At 58.3% G+C, this 19,805-nt stretch overlaps 1 protein-coding gene and 1 long non-coding RNA gene across 2 annotated transcripts; both read left to right on the top strand.

The window, feature by feature from the left end:
* The first annotated feature begins 4,520 nt into the window (after window positions 1–4,520).
* LOC119098613 (uncharacterized) lies at window positions 4,521–7,347 on the top strand. Its single transcript, XR_005094273.1, has 3 exons — window positions 4,521–4,614; window positions 5,247–5,376; window positions 7,210–7,347. It is a non-coding gene; the product is annotated as an uncharacterized LOC119098613 (long non-coding RNA).
* Window positions 7,348–9,124: 1,777 nt separating this feature from the next.
* Window positions 9,125–19,462, top strand: LOC119098004 (uncharacterized). The gene is made up of 7 exons (XM_037220936.1): window positions 9,125–9,202; window positions 10,298–10,541; window positions 11,671–11,962; window positions 12,314–12,545; window positions 13,786–13,943; window positions 16,226–16,605; window positions 18,549–19,462. Exons 1-7 carry the CDS (start codon window positions 9,125–9,127, stop codon window positions 18,719–18,721), a joined length of 1,557 nt encoding a protein of 518 aa, XP_037076831.1. The 3' UTR covers window positions 18,722–19,462.
* Window positions 19,463–19,805: the final 343 nt, after the last annotated feature.

The raw sequence follows: 19,805 nt of genomic DNA, 5'->3' as shown, positions 1-19,805 counted from the left end.
ACGGTCTCGGCCTCCACAGGTCCTCGTGACTGCCACCCTGACGTCAGTACGGTCTCGGCCTCCACAGGTCCTCGTGACTGCCACCCTGACGTCAGTACGGTCTCGGCCTCCACGGGTGCTCGTGACTGCCACCCTGACGTCAGTACGGTCTCGGCCTCCGCGGGTCCTCGTGACTGCCACCCTGACGTCAGTACGGTCTCGGCCTCGCGGGTCTTCGTGACTGCCACCCTGACGTCAGTACGGTCTCGGCCCCCACGGGTCCTCGTGACTGCCACCCTGACGTCAGTACGGTCTCGGCCTCCGCGGGTCCCCGTGACTGCCACCCTGACGTCAGTACGGTCTCGGCCTCCGCGGGTCGTCGTGACTGCCACCCTGACGTCAGTACGGTCTCGGCCCCTGCGGGTCTTCGTGACTGCCACCCTGACGTCAGTACGGTCTCGGCCTCCGCGGGTCCTCGTGACTGCCACCCTGACGTCAGTACGGTCTCGGCCCCACAGGTCCTCGTGACTGCCACCCTGACGTCAGTACGGTCTCGGCCCCCACGGGTCCTCGTGACTGCCACCCTGACGTCAGTACGGTCTCGGCCCCACAGGTCCTCGTGACTGCCACCCTGACGTCAGTACGGTCTCGGCCCCCACAGGTCCTCGTGACTGCCACCCTGACGTCAGTACGGTCTCGGCCTCCACGGGTGCTCGTGACTGCCACCCTGACGTCAGTACGGTCTCGGCCTCCACGGGTCCCCGTGACTGCCACCCTGACGTCAGTACGGTCTCGGCCCCTGCGGGTCTCGTGACTGCCACCCTGACGTCAGTACGGTCTCGGCCTCCACAGGTCCCCGTGACTGCCACCCTGACGTCAGTACGGTCTCGGCCCCTGCGGGTCTTCGTGACTGCCACCCTGACGTCAGTACGGTCTCGGCCCCTGCGGGTCTTCGTGACTGCCACCCTGACGTCAGTACGGTCTCGGCCCCTGCGGGTCTTCGTGACTGCCACCCTGACGTCAGTACGGTCTCGGCCCCTGCGGGTCTTCGTGACTGCCACCGGAGCTCAGCACCGTCCTCGGCCTCCACAGGTCCTCGTGACTGCCCCCTGACGTCAGTACGTCTCGGCCTCCACAGGTCCTCGTGACTGCCACCCTGACGTCAGTACGGTCTCGGCCTCCACAGGTCCTCGTGACTGCCACCCTACGTCAGTACGGTCTCGGCCCCCACAGGTCCTCGTGACTGCCACCCTAAGTCAGTACGGTCTCGGCCTCCACAGGTCCTCGTGACTGCCACCCTGACGTCAGTACGGTTCTCGGCCTCCGCGTCCCCGTGCTGCCACCCCTGACGTCAGTACGGTCTCGGCCTCCACAGGTCTTCGTGACTGCCACCCTGACGTCAGTACGGTCTCGGCCTCCGCGGGTCCCCGTGACTGCCACCCTGACGTCAGTACGGTCTCGGCCCTCCACAGGTCCCCGTGACTGCCACCCTGACGTCAGTACGGTCTCGGCCCCCACGGGTGCTCGTGACTGCCACGCTGACGTCACATCCTGTCCCCGAGCTTTCCCACAAGTCCGGTGCTGTTTTCCTACTGCGCGGGAAACTCAGTCCTCGATACGATGCCGCGCGGGCAGAAAATTGCCGCCGGCGGCGTCACTCGCAGGACTGCAGTGGGTCTAACTCGCGGCGTCACTCACAGGACAGCAGTGGGTCTAACTCGCGGCGTCACTCACAGGACAGCAGTGGGTCTAACTCGCGGCGTCACTCGCAGGACAGAAGTGGGTCTAACTCGCGGCGTCACTCGCAGGACAGCAATGGGTCTAACTCGCGGCGTCACTCGCAGGACACCAGTGGGTCTAACTCGCGGCGTCACTCGCAGGACAGCAGTGGGTCTAACTCGGACGACACCACTGGCCGCGCCGGGCAGGACCGCCGCTGCCCGGCGCGTCCCGGCCAGTCTTCCATACCGTGAAGGCACCGCGTCGCGCGTGGTCAGAGTCCTGACGACTCTGCGCCCCGAGTACCGACGACCCGACGTTTTGATTCGGATTCCCGACGGTTCGCTGCCCCTATCGGAGTCCCGACGACTCCGTGGTTCGACTCGGAGTTCCGAAGACTCCGCGGTTCGAGTCCTGGCCAGCGCCGGGGTGCGGTGGCCACTGCGAAAGCCGGAACGTCTCACCGCGCAGCGACAGCTCTGGCGACCCTGGCAGCTGTCCAAGTGGATGGTGGCGGGATATTTGTCGTAATGGTGATTTCATCTGGTTGTGCGCTGTTGATGGCTGGGGAAAAACCGGTTTAGCTGAGCCGAGCTTTCGGATAACACGCGTGGAAGGACTCAGATGTTTTCCGTTCATGTGCATTCTATACAACCGTTTATACATGGTGAAAACAATAGCAATCAAGCAACATTATGTCCATGTCCACTGGCATGACGTGGCGCCAGGCCACAACACGGGGGCATGGAAACGACTCAAAAAGCGCATGGCCAAATCTGCGTTATGGTTTTGATGCATCCCATAAATCTCGTTCTTTGCGTGCATAATGTACGTAATATTAAACTCCAATGAAAATTGCAGGACAGGCATGGCCAGAACTATGTCGGTTCTCTAGCTTGTCAAGACAGCAATGAAGTGATGAAGGTTGTGTGGTGAGGGTTTCCCGCCGTTTTCTGCGACAAAGAATCGCAAGTATATTACGAAACAAAATAGAAGATTATCACAAAGATTGGTCAAGCTGACAAGATATCAAAGCGACTGCCCACAGCTGTCACGCGCGCCAGGGCATCGTCGGCTTAACGTGGTCACTGCACTAAAATAATCGAGGAGTCATATCTTCCCGCCGTCTGTTCAATGCACCCAAGTCCACATACATGGTTAGCTAATCTCCTGCCCGCTCGGCGGTGCAGCGGCCGCTCGCCGGCTCGGCTTGTGCCCCCTCCCTGCCCGCCGGGGCCGGGCGGTGCGGGCCGCCGCCGCCGCCGCCGCCGCCGCCGCCGCCGGTGCAGCCTGCTCTCAGTCTCAAGGATGGCGGCCGAGTGCCACGCCCGACGGCCGCGCGGCGGCGGGCCTTCGCTGAGGTTCCGGGCCCGGCTGCGCGGAGGTCGGACCGCGGCGGCGGCCGGACCCTCCCCGGGCTCAAGCTAGGCGGAGCCAGACCCTCCCCGGTCTCAGGCCAGACGGGGTCAGACCCTCCTCGGTCTCAAGCCAGGCGGGGTCAGACCCTCCCCAGGCTCAGGCCGGACGGGGTCAGACCTTCCCCAGGCTCAGGCCGGACGGGGTCAGACCCTTCCCGGGCTCAAGGTTGGTGGGACCGGACCCTCCCGGGCTCAGGGTGGGCGGGGTCAGACCCTCCCCTGGTTCAGGGCGGGTGGCGTCGGACCCTCCTCGGGCATAGCACAGATGGATTTTAACTCTGCCCAGCTAAGGGCTGGCAGGGAAAACATGCAATCTTATGGGTTTTTTGGGTCTTGGTCGGAACAAATGTCTACGGCCCCTTATCATCCATGATCTTCCGAAGATAAAACTGCCATGACCAGCGTGCACTGCAAACTGCACGCCGTCTTCTGAACCCCGCAATGAGGCTGTATTCTATCTTAGCCTGTTCTCGACACAGTCTCGCTGCAGACATTCCGTCTCGGGGCTAGGGCCTTTGCCTGTTAAAAACCTCGGTCCTACAAATATTTCTTTTTCCGGTCCCGAGCGACGTTTATCACGACTATACATCTGCTGTTCCATCCCCTTCCACTCGGGACCACGTAAGTAGTCCTGATTTTGATGAGCCTGCGTGGCACGGCTGGCTGCCGCCGCCCATTGGGCTGCGGTCGCCGACTGCCCATCCCCCAGTCAAATGCGTTGTTACGTCATTGCTCGGAGCAACGCCATTCCAAAATGACACACCGAATACCCGGCCTGTTATTAGAGGCTCCACAGCCGACTAGCACGCAAGCTTTTATTGCTTTCCAGTCACACGCTATCGAGCCCATATCCCAACCCATGATTACCTAACTGCCCGGTGAATTAATTGTGGTTGGATGCTGACATAAGCTAACGAGCTAACGGGCTGCGCCGAGCCTCGCGCCGGCATCTGACGGGCTGCGCCGAGCTTCGCGCCGGCATCTGACGGGCTGCGCCGAGCTCCGCGCCGGCATCTGACGAGCTGCGCCGAGCTTCGCGCCGGCATCTGACGAGCTGCGTCGAACTTCGCGCCGGCATCTGACGAGCTGCGTCGAGCTTCGCGCCGGCATCTGATGTGCTGCGCCGAGCTTCGCGCCGGCATCTGACGTGCTGTGCCGAGCTTGGCGCCGGCATCTGACTGGCTGCGTCGAGCTTCGCGACGGCATCTGACGAGCTGCGTCGAGCTTCGCGACGGCATCTGACGTGCGCGCGAGCTCGGAGCTCCGTTGTGGAGCTCCCATATTAAGCAAGCCAATGCTTCCAAGCGTATGCCCCCCCCCCCCCCCCCGCTCCACACATCTCATTTTCGGCGGCCGCTGACCGTTTGCCACCGTGCCGCCAGGTCTGATGGAACTAGACGCGCTTGCCGACGGCCGCCCGCCGCTCCCGACGCAGGAGATCGGCACCCTCCGTCATCTACCCGGAGGTTCTGATCATCATCGACTACGACGGCTTCTTGTGAGCGCCAGCGTACCCCATACTCCTCGTCCGTGATGGTTATACGTCTTTCTGCTGCCGCTGCCTCGCTTTTGGTTGTTTGTCAGGTCCTCGAGCAATATTCGCGTGAGCGTTTATTATCAGCACACGCAAAGGCGGTCTCTTAAGGTACCTTGCCAATTATTTTCTTGTTGGCACTTTGATCGTTCGCTGCACTCACTAGCTCACGCTTGAAAGGCTGATCAGCTGTTTAACTGGCTGCGGTTTTAAGCATCACGGATCATACCAGGTGCACTGGCTGCTTCCAGGCTATCCTCGACAATGTTTTTGGTCTGACACTCTGTCTCCAGGCAACCCATCTGCAAAAATATCCGCCAGGCATAGAACTTCAGCAAAGTAAATGCTTTCCCTAAGCGGAAACTGTCACCGGCATGCGTGACGGCATGGACGCGCAGCGTCACGCACGGACAGGCTGCGGTGCCGGCGCTAGTTCGGTGTCTGTGCTGCCGGCTGTCAGATGTCCTGACGTCCTGCGCTTGCGCGGTCCGCTGATCCGTCACACAGTGCCTGCGCAGTTGTGTATCAGTACCTGTCACCTGCACGGGACGTGTCACGTTGGCGAAAACTTTCAGCACTTTTCGCTCGCATTTCAGGCTCCATGATCAGGACAACAACAAGATCAAGAAGTATTTCACCAGCTTTATGAACGGCGTCGATCTGCGGTACAAACAGCTGCGCAATCCCGAGATCAAGGTCAACATAGCCGGCATGATTATCTCTCGGGTAAGTGGCACGCTCCCAACGTCTGAGCGACGGGCGTGTCTCTGGTGGTATGTAAATGGTGCTCGCACTCATCAGCTTTGGAGCTCACATTGTCAGCTAATGAGCGCCTTAAGTAACGGCGGAGGAAATCTTATCTTAGCATTCCGCAGCTTGGTGTCAGTATCAGAGCGGCAAAGCTGTCCAGAAGGAATGCCAAGAGTGCGCGGAGTTGCCTGTCGCAGCTGTCCAGAAGGAATGCCAAGAGTGCGCGGAGTTGTCTGTCGCAGACGAGTCTTTTCTTGAGAACAATGCGTGCAGATACATCCGGAATCGCTTTGTTTCCATATTAGGGCAATGTTGTGGAAGAACGTATGCACGGTAATCCATTTCATCCAGCATTTGTTCGTTCGCAACTGCATCAACAACGTCGACCCGGTTGATTGACTAAAAGAGGATGTGACCGCGCTGCTAGCATATCGGGTGCTTATCACACGTTTGCAACAGTAAAATCACCCGTACCGTAGCCGTCTAAGCTTGTCCAATAAATAGACATCACGTAGGATCGTGAAGCTCTTCTTAAAGCACAAAGCCAGATGCCTCAAACACGCGGTGGCACTAGAAATCGTTCCGTGCTTGGAGGATCAACGTGTTCCCAGAGCCATCGATAACCAACGAACTATCCTTCACCTGGAAATCCGCGCATTACCTGTCAGGCTTTACCCCGTCCCACGGCCCCGCCGGGCATCCCTTCCCGGCTCGGCCCCCCCCCCCCCCCCTCTCCGACGAGCTTGGCACGGAAGTCCGGGGTGCAGCCGCGCAGCGCCGTTAGTGGCGCGGCGACGTTCGCGGCGTGGCTCTAACCGGGCGCGCAGCGCTGACGTGGGCGGCGTGTCAGCGGCGGCGGCGGTGGCACTAATCCGGCGGCACACCCCGGCCGCGTAATCGGACACCAAGGTCGCAGGGTCAGCAGGCGGCCGGCACCGGCGTCCGGGACAGGGTGGTGAGGTCTCAGGCCTGGGGACTCGTGTCCAGGATCGGCGGCAAGGCCTCAGATCTGGTGATCGGTGTACGGGACTGGACGGTGGGGTACTAGATCTGAGAACCGATGCCAGGTATTCAGGCCCGGCGGTAAGGTCTCAGGTCTGGGGACCAGTAACTGGGGCCGGGGGTGGAGACCCAGCCTGGACGTCGGGACCGGCCTGCGATGCCAATGTCAGAGACCGCTGCAGTACCCTGTCGGGAAGCGATTTGAAGGTACTCGTACCACGGATGGGCAGCGCACCTGGGGGAACGATCCAGGCACTGGACATGCCGGTCTAGTGATACCTGCAGCCAAAATTGCGACATCGATATCTCGTCATGGACGGATGAGATAACCCTGGAGAGCAGCTGGGCTATGGAACTTGGACTGTCACAGTGACTGATACCTTCTCTGGCTGTTTAAATCCGTTCTTGTTTTACGGAGACGCGGCGTGCGTCGTCCCAAACGGGTTCATGAAACGCCAGCAGCTACGGTGACCACAAAAACGCCCAAGGAGTGTGGTGCGAGTGGGATCGGAACTGGACCTAACGCGTGGGAGCTTAAGACACCCATTCATTAATCCATCATACCTCTGATTCGTCTTGAGCCTTGAAACCCAATTTTAACAAGAGCTTAACGTACCTTTAACGTGCCATAATGCCCAGACGCTAAACATCTGGACGCCTCTAACACACATCGGATCTGTGCAGTCACGCCGAGTGTAACAGGACATAACTGGTGCGGCTGACTGCACCTGGCTGCACTGGCAGCCCTTCCTGCGGCCTGGGATCTGGATCGGGCCGGCCTTGAGACTTGTTGCCGCTGCTCGACAGGGCGCCGACGCCACACCGTACCTGGAGGAGAACAAGGTGACGAGGGACTCGATCGACTCGGCCGCCGCTCTCACCGCCATGGGCAAATACCTGTTCGAGGAGCGACGCCTGCCGACATACGACATTGCTATGGCGATCACCTAAGTGAGTATGCATCCTAGCCGCCCAACGGCGTTCGTTAGCCGTCCAGCGTCACTGGGATGGGGGTGTCTTGTTTCGGCTGGCATACCGTGTACTCTGTCATTATTGTGGTGTCTTTGCTTCCCAATGGTAGAAATATTGTGTGGCATGATGACGCTTGATAAGCTGTCTTCATATTGTCATATTTGGTCGTGGTTCCATCGGTTACTGGGATAAATTCGTCGTTCCACGAAGACTGTCACTTTGACGCATACAGCTTCGGAAGAACACAGCTTCTGGATTCCGCTTCGACAGCTGTTGGCTAGGTCTGAGGCCCAGTTCGGACTGCCTGTACTTCTCCAAAAGTGACGAGATCCTACGATGACTCGGCCGCTGGCTGAGTCCGAGTCTCAACCGTTGGCCAGATCTGAGTCTCAGCCGTTGGCGGGATCTGAGTCTCAGCTCTGGCTGGATCTGAGTCTCAGCCGTTGGCTCGATCTGAGTCCCAGCTCTGGTTGCGATCTCGCCCCAGTCCGGACTCCGATAATTACTGAGGCTGAGTCGCTACTTCATGATCTCTTAATCTGCGCTTCGAATTTTGACGCACTCAGCGGCAGTCCCATATCTTAGCATTCTGCTCTGACTACGGCCCAGACTTGGTCAAGTCCTCCCCTGCATCGACCGTCCCGTGGCTGCACAGGATCCACAGACCGGCTGAAGCAGCTGATCCCATTATTCCCTTCTAGTGGCCTACCACCTAACATGCTTTCGTAGAAAGCGCCGCCATACGGACCCGTAGTGAGCAACGGGTTTTCAATGTCCCTGCCCACCTAGCTAAGTCCTTCCTGCTTGTCAACGAGGCTCACGACATTCAAGCCTGTCCCGTACCCATCCGAGTCCGAACAGTCTCGAGCTGGTCCAACAACCCGCCGCACCACCCGCCCAAAGACAGCCAACTGACGCAAGAGGCTCCGGCTGCACACCTGGGCCCTGCCCCAGCCGGGCATCTAGACACTACCCGGCCAGGCACTGCCCCGGCCGGGCATCTGGGTACTGCCCCAAACAGGCGTCTGGGCACTGCCCCGGCCGGGCGTCTGGAAGTACCGCCCCGGCCGCGCATCTGGGCATCATCTGGGCTGGGCTACGGCCGCTGTTGCTTACATGTTCGAGATTACGATACTGCCGGTAGATGATGCTGATGTTGGCTAGTGTTGAATGTGATCGGGTCTGTCCCGTCCACCTTCTGCCCCTGGAGAAATGGGACAGAACTGTCAATTTGGTTGGCATAGTCGTATCTCCGGCAGACAAGCGGAAAAAACCGACATTCTTAAAGACGTTGGTCCAATTTCAGTTTGTTTCCGGGCTGTCAATGAACTAACGCTATATTCACACCACATTACGCCACATTCACGCCACGCCACATTCAGGGCATATCACGCCATGATGTCTGGTGCGCTACGTGGTCTTGGCTCTTCCCCGTCGTATGGCATTTGCCTTGAGCGTCCTTTAACTATCAGGACATACATCTGGAGAAACCCGGCGCTAAGTGCACGGGATGAACATTCAAGCCGGCTGGCTAAGACCAGGATGGAGAGTAGCTCCCGTGCAAGTCTGATTAATCTCAAGCTGCAGGTGATGATAAACGCACTGTGATTGCTCACTTGCCTGTGCATGGCTTTCGGCCCAGCTGACGTGTGCTGGTACCACAGCGAGGAGAGCATGCCACCTCCCTAGCTCTGTAGCCACACCTCCCTAGCCACACTTTTCAATGCGCCGGAGCACCCAGCGCGGCATTATGTCAGATCTGCTGGCGATGCGTGATTCCCCCGACCGACCCGTGGATGACGTCGACGAGAACTTGCCCGTCGGCAGGGTGCGGCGCTGACGTCAGCTGGCGTCCTGTGACGTCACGATCCCCGCGCAGCCGCCGGCCCTCCCCGCCTCCTGTCTCATCCAAACCGGCCCAGTGCTCCCCGAAACCACAGATCTTCTCCGGTTTGGCAGCCCAGTTCCAGCTGGAGGCCAGCGTTTCTCGCCGGCGCTGGACGCAGAAAACAAAAACGGAAATCCCTTCCCGGAGCTCGAATCCAGCAATGGGACCGGGTGATCCTGGCTCAGTCATTATCCGGTTGCCCGGGGGTGTCCGGCTCGGTACCAGATGACATCAACGCGCGCCTGCCCACATCCGGGCCAAGCGCGACGTCGTCTGAGCGTCGCCCTGACCGGCGCCTCGCGTGGGTGTCGAGACGTCACGGCAGCTCCTCCGGAGCGATCAGGGCAGCAGCCGACCAGATCGGCTGGGCCGTTGCTGTGTGGAATCGGTGGTGACGGTTGTCGATGGTTCGCCAATTTGAGGCGATCGGAATGCACTGGGTGCCCCAGGGGCGCATTCCGCCATCTTTGGGGGGGGGGGGGGCACGGCTATATCATACATGTGTTTCACTAAAAAACATCCCACAAACACCTTTTAGCCAGCTAAATTATGCGAGCGTCTGCTTAGATCTCAGTGTGAGGCAAAGGGTTTACGGACTTGTACCTAACTTTGTGTCCATTCATTTGGAGACGCATGTCTTATGGTCTTTCGATCATGCATGGTCCTAAGAGGCCTCCTAATTTGCAAAGTCGTTGGTCGCTATCCCCCCCCCCCGCCCTTCGCTCACCCCACTCCCGTGCACGCGCACCACGTCGGTCGGTCGCCCGCAGCTGACAGCCGTCTTCCACAGACACGACCTGTGCCGACGGCGAAACAGCGGCAAGTGCACCAAGGGAACCGCCGGTACGTGTGCCCTGACCAGCCGCGCCTTGCAGGACCGACCTGACCCACCCGAGACCGAGAAACGCCTCGGGCGCCGCCCGCCCGCTGACCGACAGCCCACACACCTGGACTAACCGGCCCCGACGGGGCCCAGACAGGTGGCCGAACGAAGCCGACCACGACCGAGCTGACGCATGTCTCTTCTCTGTCCAGCTGGCTGGGGAGAATGTGCTTACGAGCGCCTGCTGCCTGTCTATACTCGCTTTGACTGTGGAGGGACATGCGGACGCGCTCGCCGAAGACGTGTCCCTATGGATCGTGCTCCGTAGCGTGAGCACTCCGGGGTCAACCGCTCCCGGCCGAGCCGAGATCCTCACTCAGCGTGTGCGCGTTGTTTTCAGGCTTGACATGTGCAGAAAAGACTATGACTATGGACCATGTAACACGGGAACGGCTGGTAAGACCGCGTGCCGGCGACGTCTGACGTGGCACGCCTAGACGCCGGCACAGATAGACTCCGCGCACTGGAATGCCTTTATGTTGGGATCTGAGATACTCATTGTGACGTCACCGTGACATTGCCTATTCGCTTCTCGGTAGCAGCTTAGCCAAGTCCGTCCGCAGGAGGTGCATGAAGGTAGTGACCTTGATCTAAGGATGTGGCCTAACACTGGTGTGCCAGAGTGCAGCGCGCGTCTCTGAAGATGCTAAGACTGCGGGTCGCCATCCTTAACTGATCGCCATAGCTCCTGCGCTGGCCTAAGAGCTGCGGCAATCATGACGCATGACCAGCCTATCGAAACGCTTCTTGGAACGCATGCCCGCGGTGTTTCACGATTGCTTTTTCCATTCTCTTTGACACGCATCTTCAGTTAGGACTGCTGCCACTGTCAGGCCACTCACCCGCGTTCATCCCCAACCATTAACTCACCAGCGCGCATGTACGATTCAGTATGCTCACCCCACGCCTTCTGTTTCTCTGCCTCGCTTCGCTGGACTGTGGACCTGTGAGCGTGACCGTGACTGAGGCCGAGCGGCTGAACTAAAGCGGACGACTGTGAAACGCCCCCCTGGTTTGCGCCGCTAACCTGCTCGTGATGGAGGCATGCCGCTAGGAAAAAGATCACTTCGTCGAACCATTCACGTACTTTGCTGCTGGAGTTGTTCGCATGAAAAAAACACTGTTAAATCGTGCTGCCAATCTCTTTTTTGTGTATGCAAGGTTAGTCACTAAACCGTACCATTTTGTCTGAAATAGATGTCACAATGGTAAAACATCATTATTTGACGAAAAGTATAAGCATCTAAGTGAAAGCATGGCCCAGCCATATAATAGAGCTACATTATCGTTGTTCTGCATCAGCGCACCCACCTTCTTTGCTAAAGCAAGACTTGGCTTACGTGCCGGCGTTTTGCCCAAGTTGTCGTCCTCACTTCTGGAGTCCACTTGTGCTATCGTCGTAAACCCACATAAGCCCTGCCTGAACAGCCTCACTGAATCCGTCGCTGATAAGACGCTGCCGCCTCCCCACGCCGCGCCACTGCCATCTGTAAGCTGACCGCCGCCGCCGCCGCCGTCGCCGCAGGCTTCGCGTACGTCGGTGGCGCGTGCGTCGTCAACAAGCGGCTGACCAAGGTGAACTCGGTGGCGATCGTGGAGGACACGGGCGGCTTCTCGGGCATCATCGTGGCTGCCCACGAGCTGGGCCACCTGCTGGGCAATGTACACGACGGCTCACCGCCGCCATCCTACCTGGGCGGGCCGGGCGCCAAGCGCTGCCGCTGGGAGGAGGGCTTCATCATGTCCGACCTGCGGCACACCGAGAAGGGCTTCAAGTGGTCGCCCTGCAGCCTGGAGGAATTCGACCACTTTCTCAAGTGAGTAGTGGGGAACTGGCCCGGCCTAGGAGGAGGACTGGCTACGAGAAAGACGCATAGTCATGCCACTAACGCGTCTTGGAAGAAACATCTGAGGATGCGAACGTGGGATGTGGACGGTCACCTGAGTACACCATTTGTGGTGCATTCAGTCTTCTTAAAGCAAGCCTTATGGCCAAGCAGCCGGTGCACCTTTTTCTATTGAAAGAAATAGCACTTGCACCAACATACCCGGAATCAAATTTATATTGCTCTAACCTCGCCCATTTACAGCTCAGTTGTAGCTCTGCCCCTGTTTCACCACCGAGTCCTCAGTCCCCACCGAAGGCTCACCCCTGCTCTATTTGCCAGCGGCGAGACGGCCACGTGCCTGTACAACGCACCGCACGAGCGCAACAACCTGGACCGCCACCTCCCCGGCAAGCTGCTCTCGTTGGACGCGCAGTGTAAGCGGGACCGCGGCACGAGCGCCTGCTTCAAGGACGACCGGGTCTGCGCGCAGCTCTTCTGCTTTGACCAGGCGACGGGCTACTGCGTGTCCTATCGCCCAGCGGCTGAGGGCTCGCCCTGTGGTGTCGGCAAGGTGGGTCCAGGTCGCTAAATTATCTGGAGCATCGGGCGAGGCAGCCTGGCTGGATAGCGTGTTCCGCAGCCGGGGTGAGAACAGTGCTATTGCATTTGTGTTGCTGACGACACTTTTAACGAATGCGTGCCGCAAGTAATAATTTTGCTCCACAAGATTTTGCAAGCGGATGCAAGGGCATTACTTGTGGCTCTGTAACTTCAGCTCAGGACATTTTAACTTTTGATTTTAACAGCGGTTGCTGCAAAAAACCTGGTGGAAGCATCTTCCCTCCTGAGAATCAACTATCGGCCCTTATGACTGACGGAAAGAAGAGACGACATTTGGGTTCACTGAATTTGCCGTGTAGCCGTACCCGTAGTGCAAATCGGCCATAACTACGGGCAACCAGGACAAATGACAGTGCAAACAGGCGTTGATGGTCATACAATGGAAGTTTTACAGTAAATGTTGAGGAAGTATTGAAAGTGCGCCGGCTAGAAATATGAGACAGTTTAGGTTTTACCTTATCCCGCAAAAACTGCTCGTTTGCCCAGTTCGAGTACAGCGTATGCATGCGGATGAACGACACAGCGTACCAAGCACGAACCTGTCAAAAAGGCAACGATATTTTGGTCACAAAAATAGAACTGACCCATAATTTTGGTTAAAGGCGCTTCCTAAAACCATCGGCGTAACCACGCCTTAAATGTTACTGGAGTTCATTTCTGTATTGGTGACGTTTTGTATGATCAAAGCACAAACAAATCCACGTGCCATATGGTTAATGGGGTCCGGACCCATCGACCCCGGTGGTGATGACGCCCATAGCTAACACAAGAAGAAGGTCATGTATTTTTCACGTAGTCATCCGAAGGCACTGTCATACTGGTGACTTATATGGTTTTCTCGATTTGATGGCCTTGCAGTGGCCATTGTCTTAAAGATAATGACATCCTGCAGGTACCACACAGATTGCTCCGACTTCCTCAAATTGTTATGCTCTTAGTGACGCGAGGACTCTGCTGATGGCGTATCTCACACGGCGGCTCTGTTGCCTGGCAACAGCGAGGTTTGCGTCTTGTTAGCAGTGCGCTTTGTGACCTCACAATCATCTTCAGCTATTGCGCCGGCCGATGGTGGCCCGCCGGTACCCCCGGGACCACTTCCAGCGGAGCGGGACCGGACCGGACCGGTACAGGCCGGGCCGCTCCCTCCGCTGTGGTGTCAGCTGGACTGACCGCTGCCGCTGCCGTTGCAGTACTGTCGGGACGGCTACTGCGTGACGGACGACAGCTCCGGGAACGGCTTCGGTCCCATCTCCTACGGCTCCAGCGACTACTTCACCAGCGCCACCCAGACGAGGCCGGTGTGGACGGACCCTCCCATCCAGACCACCGAGAAGTCCACCACTAAAAAGTGAGCCGCCGGCCGCGGGGATGCCGTCTTTATCAGACATTTATGACGGGTTCATCCGATAAGACCTGTCAGTGGCGAAGATGCCACCTGCTGGACCAATGGCCTAGCGGCTGGCCGTCTGGGTCGGTCTTTAAGAGTCCCGCGCGGAGCGCCAGAATCAACGAGGCTTAACATTACGTTCCCCGTCACAACCAGCAATCTATCATCACTGATCTGTCACTGAAACCTTCACTTTGCCCCTTGTCGCCGTGTTGCAAAGCTTATGGACTGGCAGCAGCCCGCTTGTTGCCAGGCCGGCGAAGGAGCTGTCCACGACACGAGTCAGCGCATGACCTCCCAAACATTCTTTGCAATATTAGAACTGCAATGCGCTTGACGCACGAATCTGTTAACATGGTTATTAACAACACTCGACATTACAACGCGCTGCACAGCAGCCACACGAGGCGGATCTCGAAGCTGGCCGCCGTGTGTTCTGCGGCCGGCCGAGCACCACGTGGTGAGGCGGACCGGCCGGCACTTTGACAGCCGGCAATATATCGCCCGACCGAGCTGGCTGGCCACGGGTATGCAGCCACCGCTGGCGGTTATGTCCGGGTCGGCGCCTCAGTCACGGGAGGAGCCACACTGCAGCGGTTATGTCCGGGTCGGCACCTCAGTCACGGGAGGAGCCAGACTGCAGCGGTTATGTCCTAGTCGAGCCTCAGTCACGGGAGGAGCCAGACTGCAGCGGTTATGTCCTGGTCGGCGCCTCAGTCACGGGAGGAGCCAGACTGCAGCGGTTATGTCCGGGTCGGCGCCTCAGTCACGGGAGGAGCCAGACTGCAGCGGTTATGTCCGGGTCGGCGCCTCAGTCACGGGAGGACGTCGGCGTGAGCCAGACTGCAGCGGTTATGTCCTGGTCGGCGCCTCAGTCACGGGAGGAGCCAGACTGCAGCGGTTATGTCCGGGTCGACGCCTCAGTCGCGGGAGGACGTCGGCGTGAGCCAGACAGCAGCCACTCCCGGTATAGATCCGCCACAGGATTGATGGCAGGAACGGGCCGACCACCCGCCACTCCAGGGAATCATGACCGCACTGCAGGCTGGCCTGAGCGGCGTGCGAGCCAGACACACCAAACATGTGCCGATCAACGAGTCTGATCTCCAGTCAAGTCCCAGAAGCAAACGGTTCGCAGTAGTGGGCCCGATGAGCTGCGAGTGAGATCGGTGTCGGAAACAAAAACTTTTGGGGAAACTGAAAAATCCCTTCGCGCCATTAAAGGGCCCAAAAGGCCGCGCGCGAGAGCTCCCACGAAGATGAATCCGATTAGTGTTGTTTTTTGTCCGTCGCCGTCTGAGCGTTAGATAGGCATCGTCTTAGCGTGGAGTTCGGCGGAATGTGGCAAGGTTCAGAAGAGACTGCCATTTTTGGAATGTGCTGGGACAAATTTTACGCCAGCAGATCCGCGCGTCGAAGATATAAGAGGCATTACATCTGAGGGTGCATGCGTCCTTGGTGTGCCAGAAATGTGTATGGTACAATCTGTTGCAAAGATTGCGCAGTTGAGTAGTTAAACAAGGAATGAATGTTGCATGCAATTGTGACACTGCCATCTGCAGCCGAGGCTGACCTGTGTGGGGACGTCCAACCCAGTGGGAACGTCATTATGGCAACTTCCACGCTCAGTGCCGTGACAGTTTCCCAAGACTTTCGCCATAGTAAAGTCCAACTGATCTCTCGGTCATGGCAGAGCCACACATTCAGGAAGACATGCCCCTAAGGATTACCAATAGTCATGCCTGCGTGGACAGTGTGGACTTAGTGATGCCAGCTGGATGTGTTACAACAGGTCCAGTTGCAGGATGTCGAGTAGTCCACTACTTTTACAGCTCAAATTGCGTCGCGCCTGGATTTACCCCGTCGTATTTTACAATCACATGCAAGGGCGGATCCAGAACATCGCCTTGGGGCCCACACCAGCCTGGGGCCAAACTTCCAACAATGTCCCGATGTTTGGAGCCTCGCCGGATTTCGCTCTCTTACATCAATCTGTGTTTTGACACAGACTCGTCGCATTCAAAGTTGCTTTGCTTTTCTTCAAGCTGTCATTTTTGCCCGACTTTTGCCATCTTGGGAGGGTACATGGCCCGGTTGGGGCGCTGGATCCGCCCTTGACAGCATGCATCGCATTGAACAGTAGATTCTTTTATGCGGTGACAGGTACAGGTGTCAAAAGTGTCATCGCAGCATTGTGAATGTTTTAGTTACACAGAAAGCTGATTCCATTTTGGCTTCCCCAGGCAATGGAGTTCGAGCTGGGGATCCAATCGATCAACTCGCGAGATTCATGGCAGCACCCAGACTACTACCACTTCAAGAACAACGACCACCAGAACCACGCCCACCACCACCACTACAACCACCACGCCATCAACTACAACCAGGAGCTGGTTCACCAAGCGACCCAAAGCCAACAGTCGATGGACGGCCTGGAGAAAGTCAACACGTGCCTCCACCACTACAGCGGCAACCACCACCACCACCACCAGAAGAACAACAACCAGAACAACCAGGAGGACGACAACCAGAACCACAAGACAAACGACAGCGGCGAGCACTGCAGGGGTCAGCAAGACCGAGCGGAACAGCGCGGCTAACGCCATCAAGAGCTCTTCCAAAGGTCAGTAACACTTCCGGCTGTCAGGGCCGCCGCCGGCCGCCGGGGACTGCCGCCGACGCCCAGCCGGCAGTTACCGCCTCGCCAGTCCTCTCGCGGCGGCGGCACAGCCCGACCCTCCCGCGCATTTACATGTCGCAGCCGCTGCTCAGAGTCGGCGGCAGTAAATGCGGTGGTGTGGTTAATTTAATGAATGGTCGGAACCGGTATCCGAAGGCCAGCGGCCGGCGGCGGTTGGACGGTGCTGGCGAACGCTGCCGTGCCTCGCTGCCGGACGCGCAGAGCTGGCCGGCCACCCTTTACATGCGCGGCCGGGGACGCCGACTTTGGCCCGGCGTGGTGTTCCCTGTGACCTGCGGCGTCCCTGGCGCGGCTGCTCCCCTCCCCCTCCCCTCCACCTCCTCTGCCGTCCGGTGGCACGCGGCAGCCGCCTGTCCGACGGCTTATCCACCGGCCCACTGTGGCAGCCAAATAAGGCGACGGCCAATGCCGCACCCTGCACGACACCGCAAAGGGCGGTCACCGCGCGAGTACTACTGACCGCCAGCCTTGGCGCTGTCATCAGCTGGGCCTGGAACACGGCATCGCCGGTATGGTGCAGATAGGCTGTCGTGAGCAGTGAAACGCGCGTAACAAGGAAATTGTCACTGAGCGTCTGAGGCGTTGGCAAATTGTCAATGACTGGTATGGTTGGCAAATTTTGTCTGTGCAGATGATGTTCCACACAACATCCCGAACGTCATCAAAACAAGATAAACCTGACGTACCTTTAATACTTATTCCGTTACGATGCAAGCTATCACTTCACATCAAACATTATTCGCACGCATGTGGCCGGCCGTGCCATGCTCCGGTGGGAGGCCGCACATTCCGACACCAGCGTCGTCATCGGGAGCCGGCAATCCGGCGGGCCCAGGATAACGCTCGGAGCCAGGGACCGGCCGGTGCCGGCACCAGTCCGGATTAGCAGCTCCCGGCGGCTGGTGGTGACAGGCTGGGCCGGGAGGCCGGCGCAGCGCCGGTGGGCCCGCGCCACTGCGGCAGACCTGTGCCCATCGCCCCCCCCCCCCCCTTGCGAGAAAGCGAGCGGCGAAGAACACTTCATTACGGCGAGGACGGGGGAGGAGGGAGAGGGCTGCGCTGCGCCCTTTGAACCATTTCGTCCGATCCTGCCCAGCAGCTGGCGTTCCACGACGTTTCCAACACCGGAACAGCACCGGCCGCTTCCCACGCCACGTTGCTGAGTGACGAGCGTGATACGTCCTGAGCCTCCTCGCAAGCCTGGCGCGACCTGTGTAACCGCAGCATACCCGGGCACTGGCCGTCTGAGCCCCACCACAGACCGACAGGAGGCACCGCTCATGACCCTGACACTCGGAGAGGCTGCGGCGACGACACACATCCGGCTCCTGGGGTTGTGCGTGTCATGATGTCCGCCAAGCCGTGCGTGAGATGTGTTACGAAATCACTGACAACGTGTGAGGGAAGGGTCTGTATGTGGGATGGGGGAGGGGCGTGGATACTTAGAGGAGCAAAACCCGAGGTTGCTCAATGCACCCCGGTTGTCATTAGTATGCGGACTGGGCAGCGGTTGATTTCAAGACGCCGCCGGTAGAATGCTTTCAATGCCTTTTTATTGAGGAATTTAGTATCTTGAGCCGTTTTCGTCGGTGGAACTCGGGCTTGGCACGTGAGCTCTGGCCCTGATTTCTACGTGATTTCACTTTCGAGATGATTCCGTTATTCTTATGGGTAGCGTGCATGCAGGATATGTAGGCATTGGTTATGTCGTGCAAACTTTGTTACAAGATCATCAACAGCAAATGCTTTGACCCCATTCTGCTGAACACGAGCGCTGAAAATATGTCTAGTTTGAAGCCCAGTGTTTTTCCTTTGTTCCCGCCCGATGACGGGGATTTTTGACGGTCGGACGGATCGCGTTGCAGATGGGAGCAGCGGACAGTGCGTGGATCGCGTCAATCGGCTGGTGGGCCATCTCTCCTGCAAGCAGTTCATCCAGCGGTACGGCTACCGCTACTGCTCCCGCAAGTACGTGCAGCGCAACTGCTGCGCCACGCACAAACGCCTGTGTTCCAACTCCGGGGCGTTCAGCGGGTAACGTCGGCCGCCTCGCCTCCGGGCCAAACTGGCTCCGGACCCACGCGGGCGTGGGCCGGCAGGCGGCCGCCGCCGCGCTCTTGTTGATACTGAGTTGTTACGGGCCCCGCCGGCGGTGCGGCCCGCCCGGCCGGGGGGCGCCGCCGCCGCCAGGACGCGCCGGGCGGCGCCGGACGCTGCCAACGAGCGCCAGACCCGTCCGCCGTCCCGCCGGCCTGCAGTGAAACGTGAAAACGCCATATCGTGTTAGTCGTGAATCACTGAGAAATCAAACTCGCGCGCGAGAATCCGACCGGCACTGGACCTGGAAATTGATCACTTCACTGTACCTCACAACCAAAGAGTCTCACATCGCCGCCTGGTGCCTGGTCGCGTGTGCACCGTCTGCTGCGCTGACAAATTACTGTATCCTCTACCGCTGTCCTGCACTGCACTTCACAGCCGCGAAGTCTCATGATCCATTGCAGCGTAACCGGCATCATCGTCAAGAAGCAATCGTCCATGTTTCCGCCCGACAAATGCTATTAGTCGTCTTCATTTTGTGTAGAGCTGTCGGTTCACTCAGTGACCGCCGCATAGAGAGAACGTGTCTCGTAGCATTACGCCGATCGCGGAGGCACGAGTGTTACAAGTCCGTCGCTAGGTGGCAGTATTCGTAGAATAATTGCAGTATAGATGTCGTCTGCTCCGGACTGTGAATCTGCGAAGCCAAACGGCGCATGAAATACATATTCGTGAAATACACGCTGTCTTCTTAATGCAAACTACGATTTCGACGTCGATGGGTGTCTGAGATCACAACCACACTTAATGTCAGCCAAACGGAGCCAGCTAACGCACGAAAGCGAGATAGGCACCCACCGCTAAATGAAGTCAAGTTAACGCTTGTTGTAATCGAGCCTGCGTTCCCGAACTCATTAACTACTTAAGTTTAATTACTCCGCTCACCTCAACTATAAAGCTGACGACAAATCACGATGCCTGGGCGATGCGCTGGTTCGAAGCCAACCACCGGAACAATAACGCCGAAGCCCGGACAACGTCGAGCGTTTACTGCCAGAAGGGTAACACAATTCCGTTTCTTC

Source organism: Pollicipes pollicipes, unplaced genomic scaffold (assembly GCF_011947565.3).
Source record: "Pollicipes pollicipes isolate AB1234 unplaced genomic scaffold, Ppol_2.1 Scaffold_4740;HRSCAF=5597_pilon_pilon_pilon, whole genome shotgun sequence".
In the NCBI taxonomy this organism is placed as follows: domain Eukaryota; kingdom Metazoa; phylum Arthropoda; class Thecostraca; order Pollicipedomorpha; family Pollicipedidae; genus Pollicipes; species Pollicipes pollicipes.
The sequence above is the reverse complement of the archived record's forward strand: the minus strand, read 5'-3'. Positions and strand labels throughout refer to the sequence as shown.

Coding starts and splice junctions, on each gene's coding strand:
- LOC119098004 (XM_037220936.1), top strand. CDS start 9,125: ATGTCAGATCTGCTGGCGATGCGTGATTCCCCCGACCGACCCGTGGAT. Junction 11,963..12,313: donor GAATTCGACCACTTTCTCAA/GTGAGTAGTGGG, acceptor TCTATTTGCCAG/CGGCGAGACGGCCACGTGCC. Junction 13,944..16,225: donor GAGAAGTCCACCACTAAAAA/GTGAGCCGCCGG, acceptor TGGCTTCCCCAG/GCAATGGAGTTCGAGCTGGG.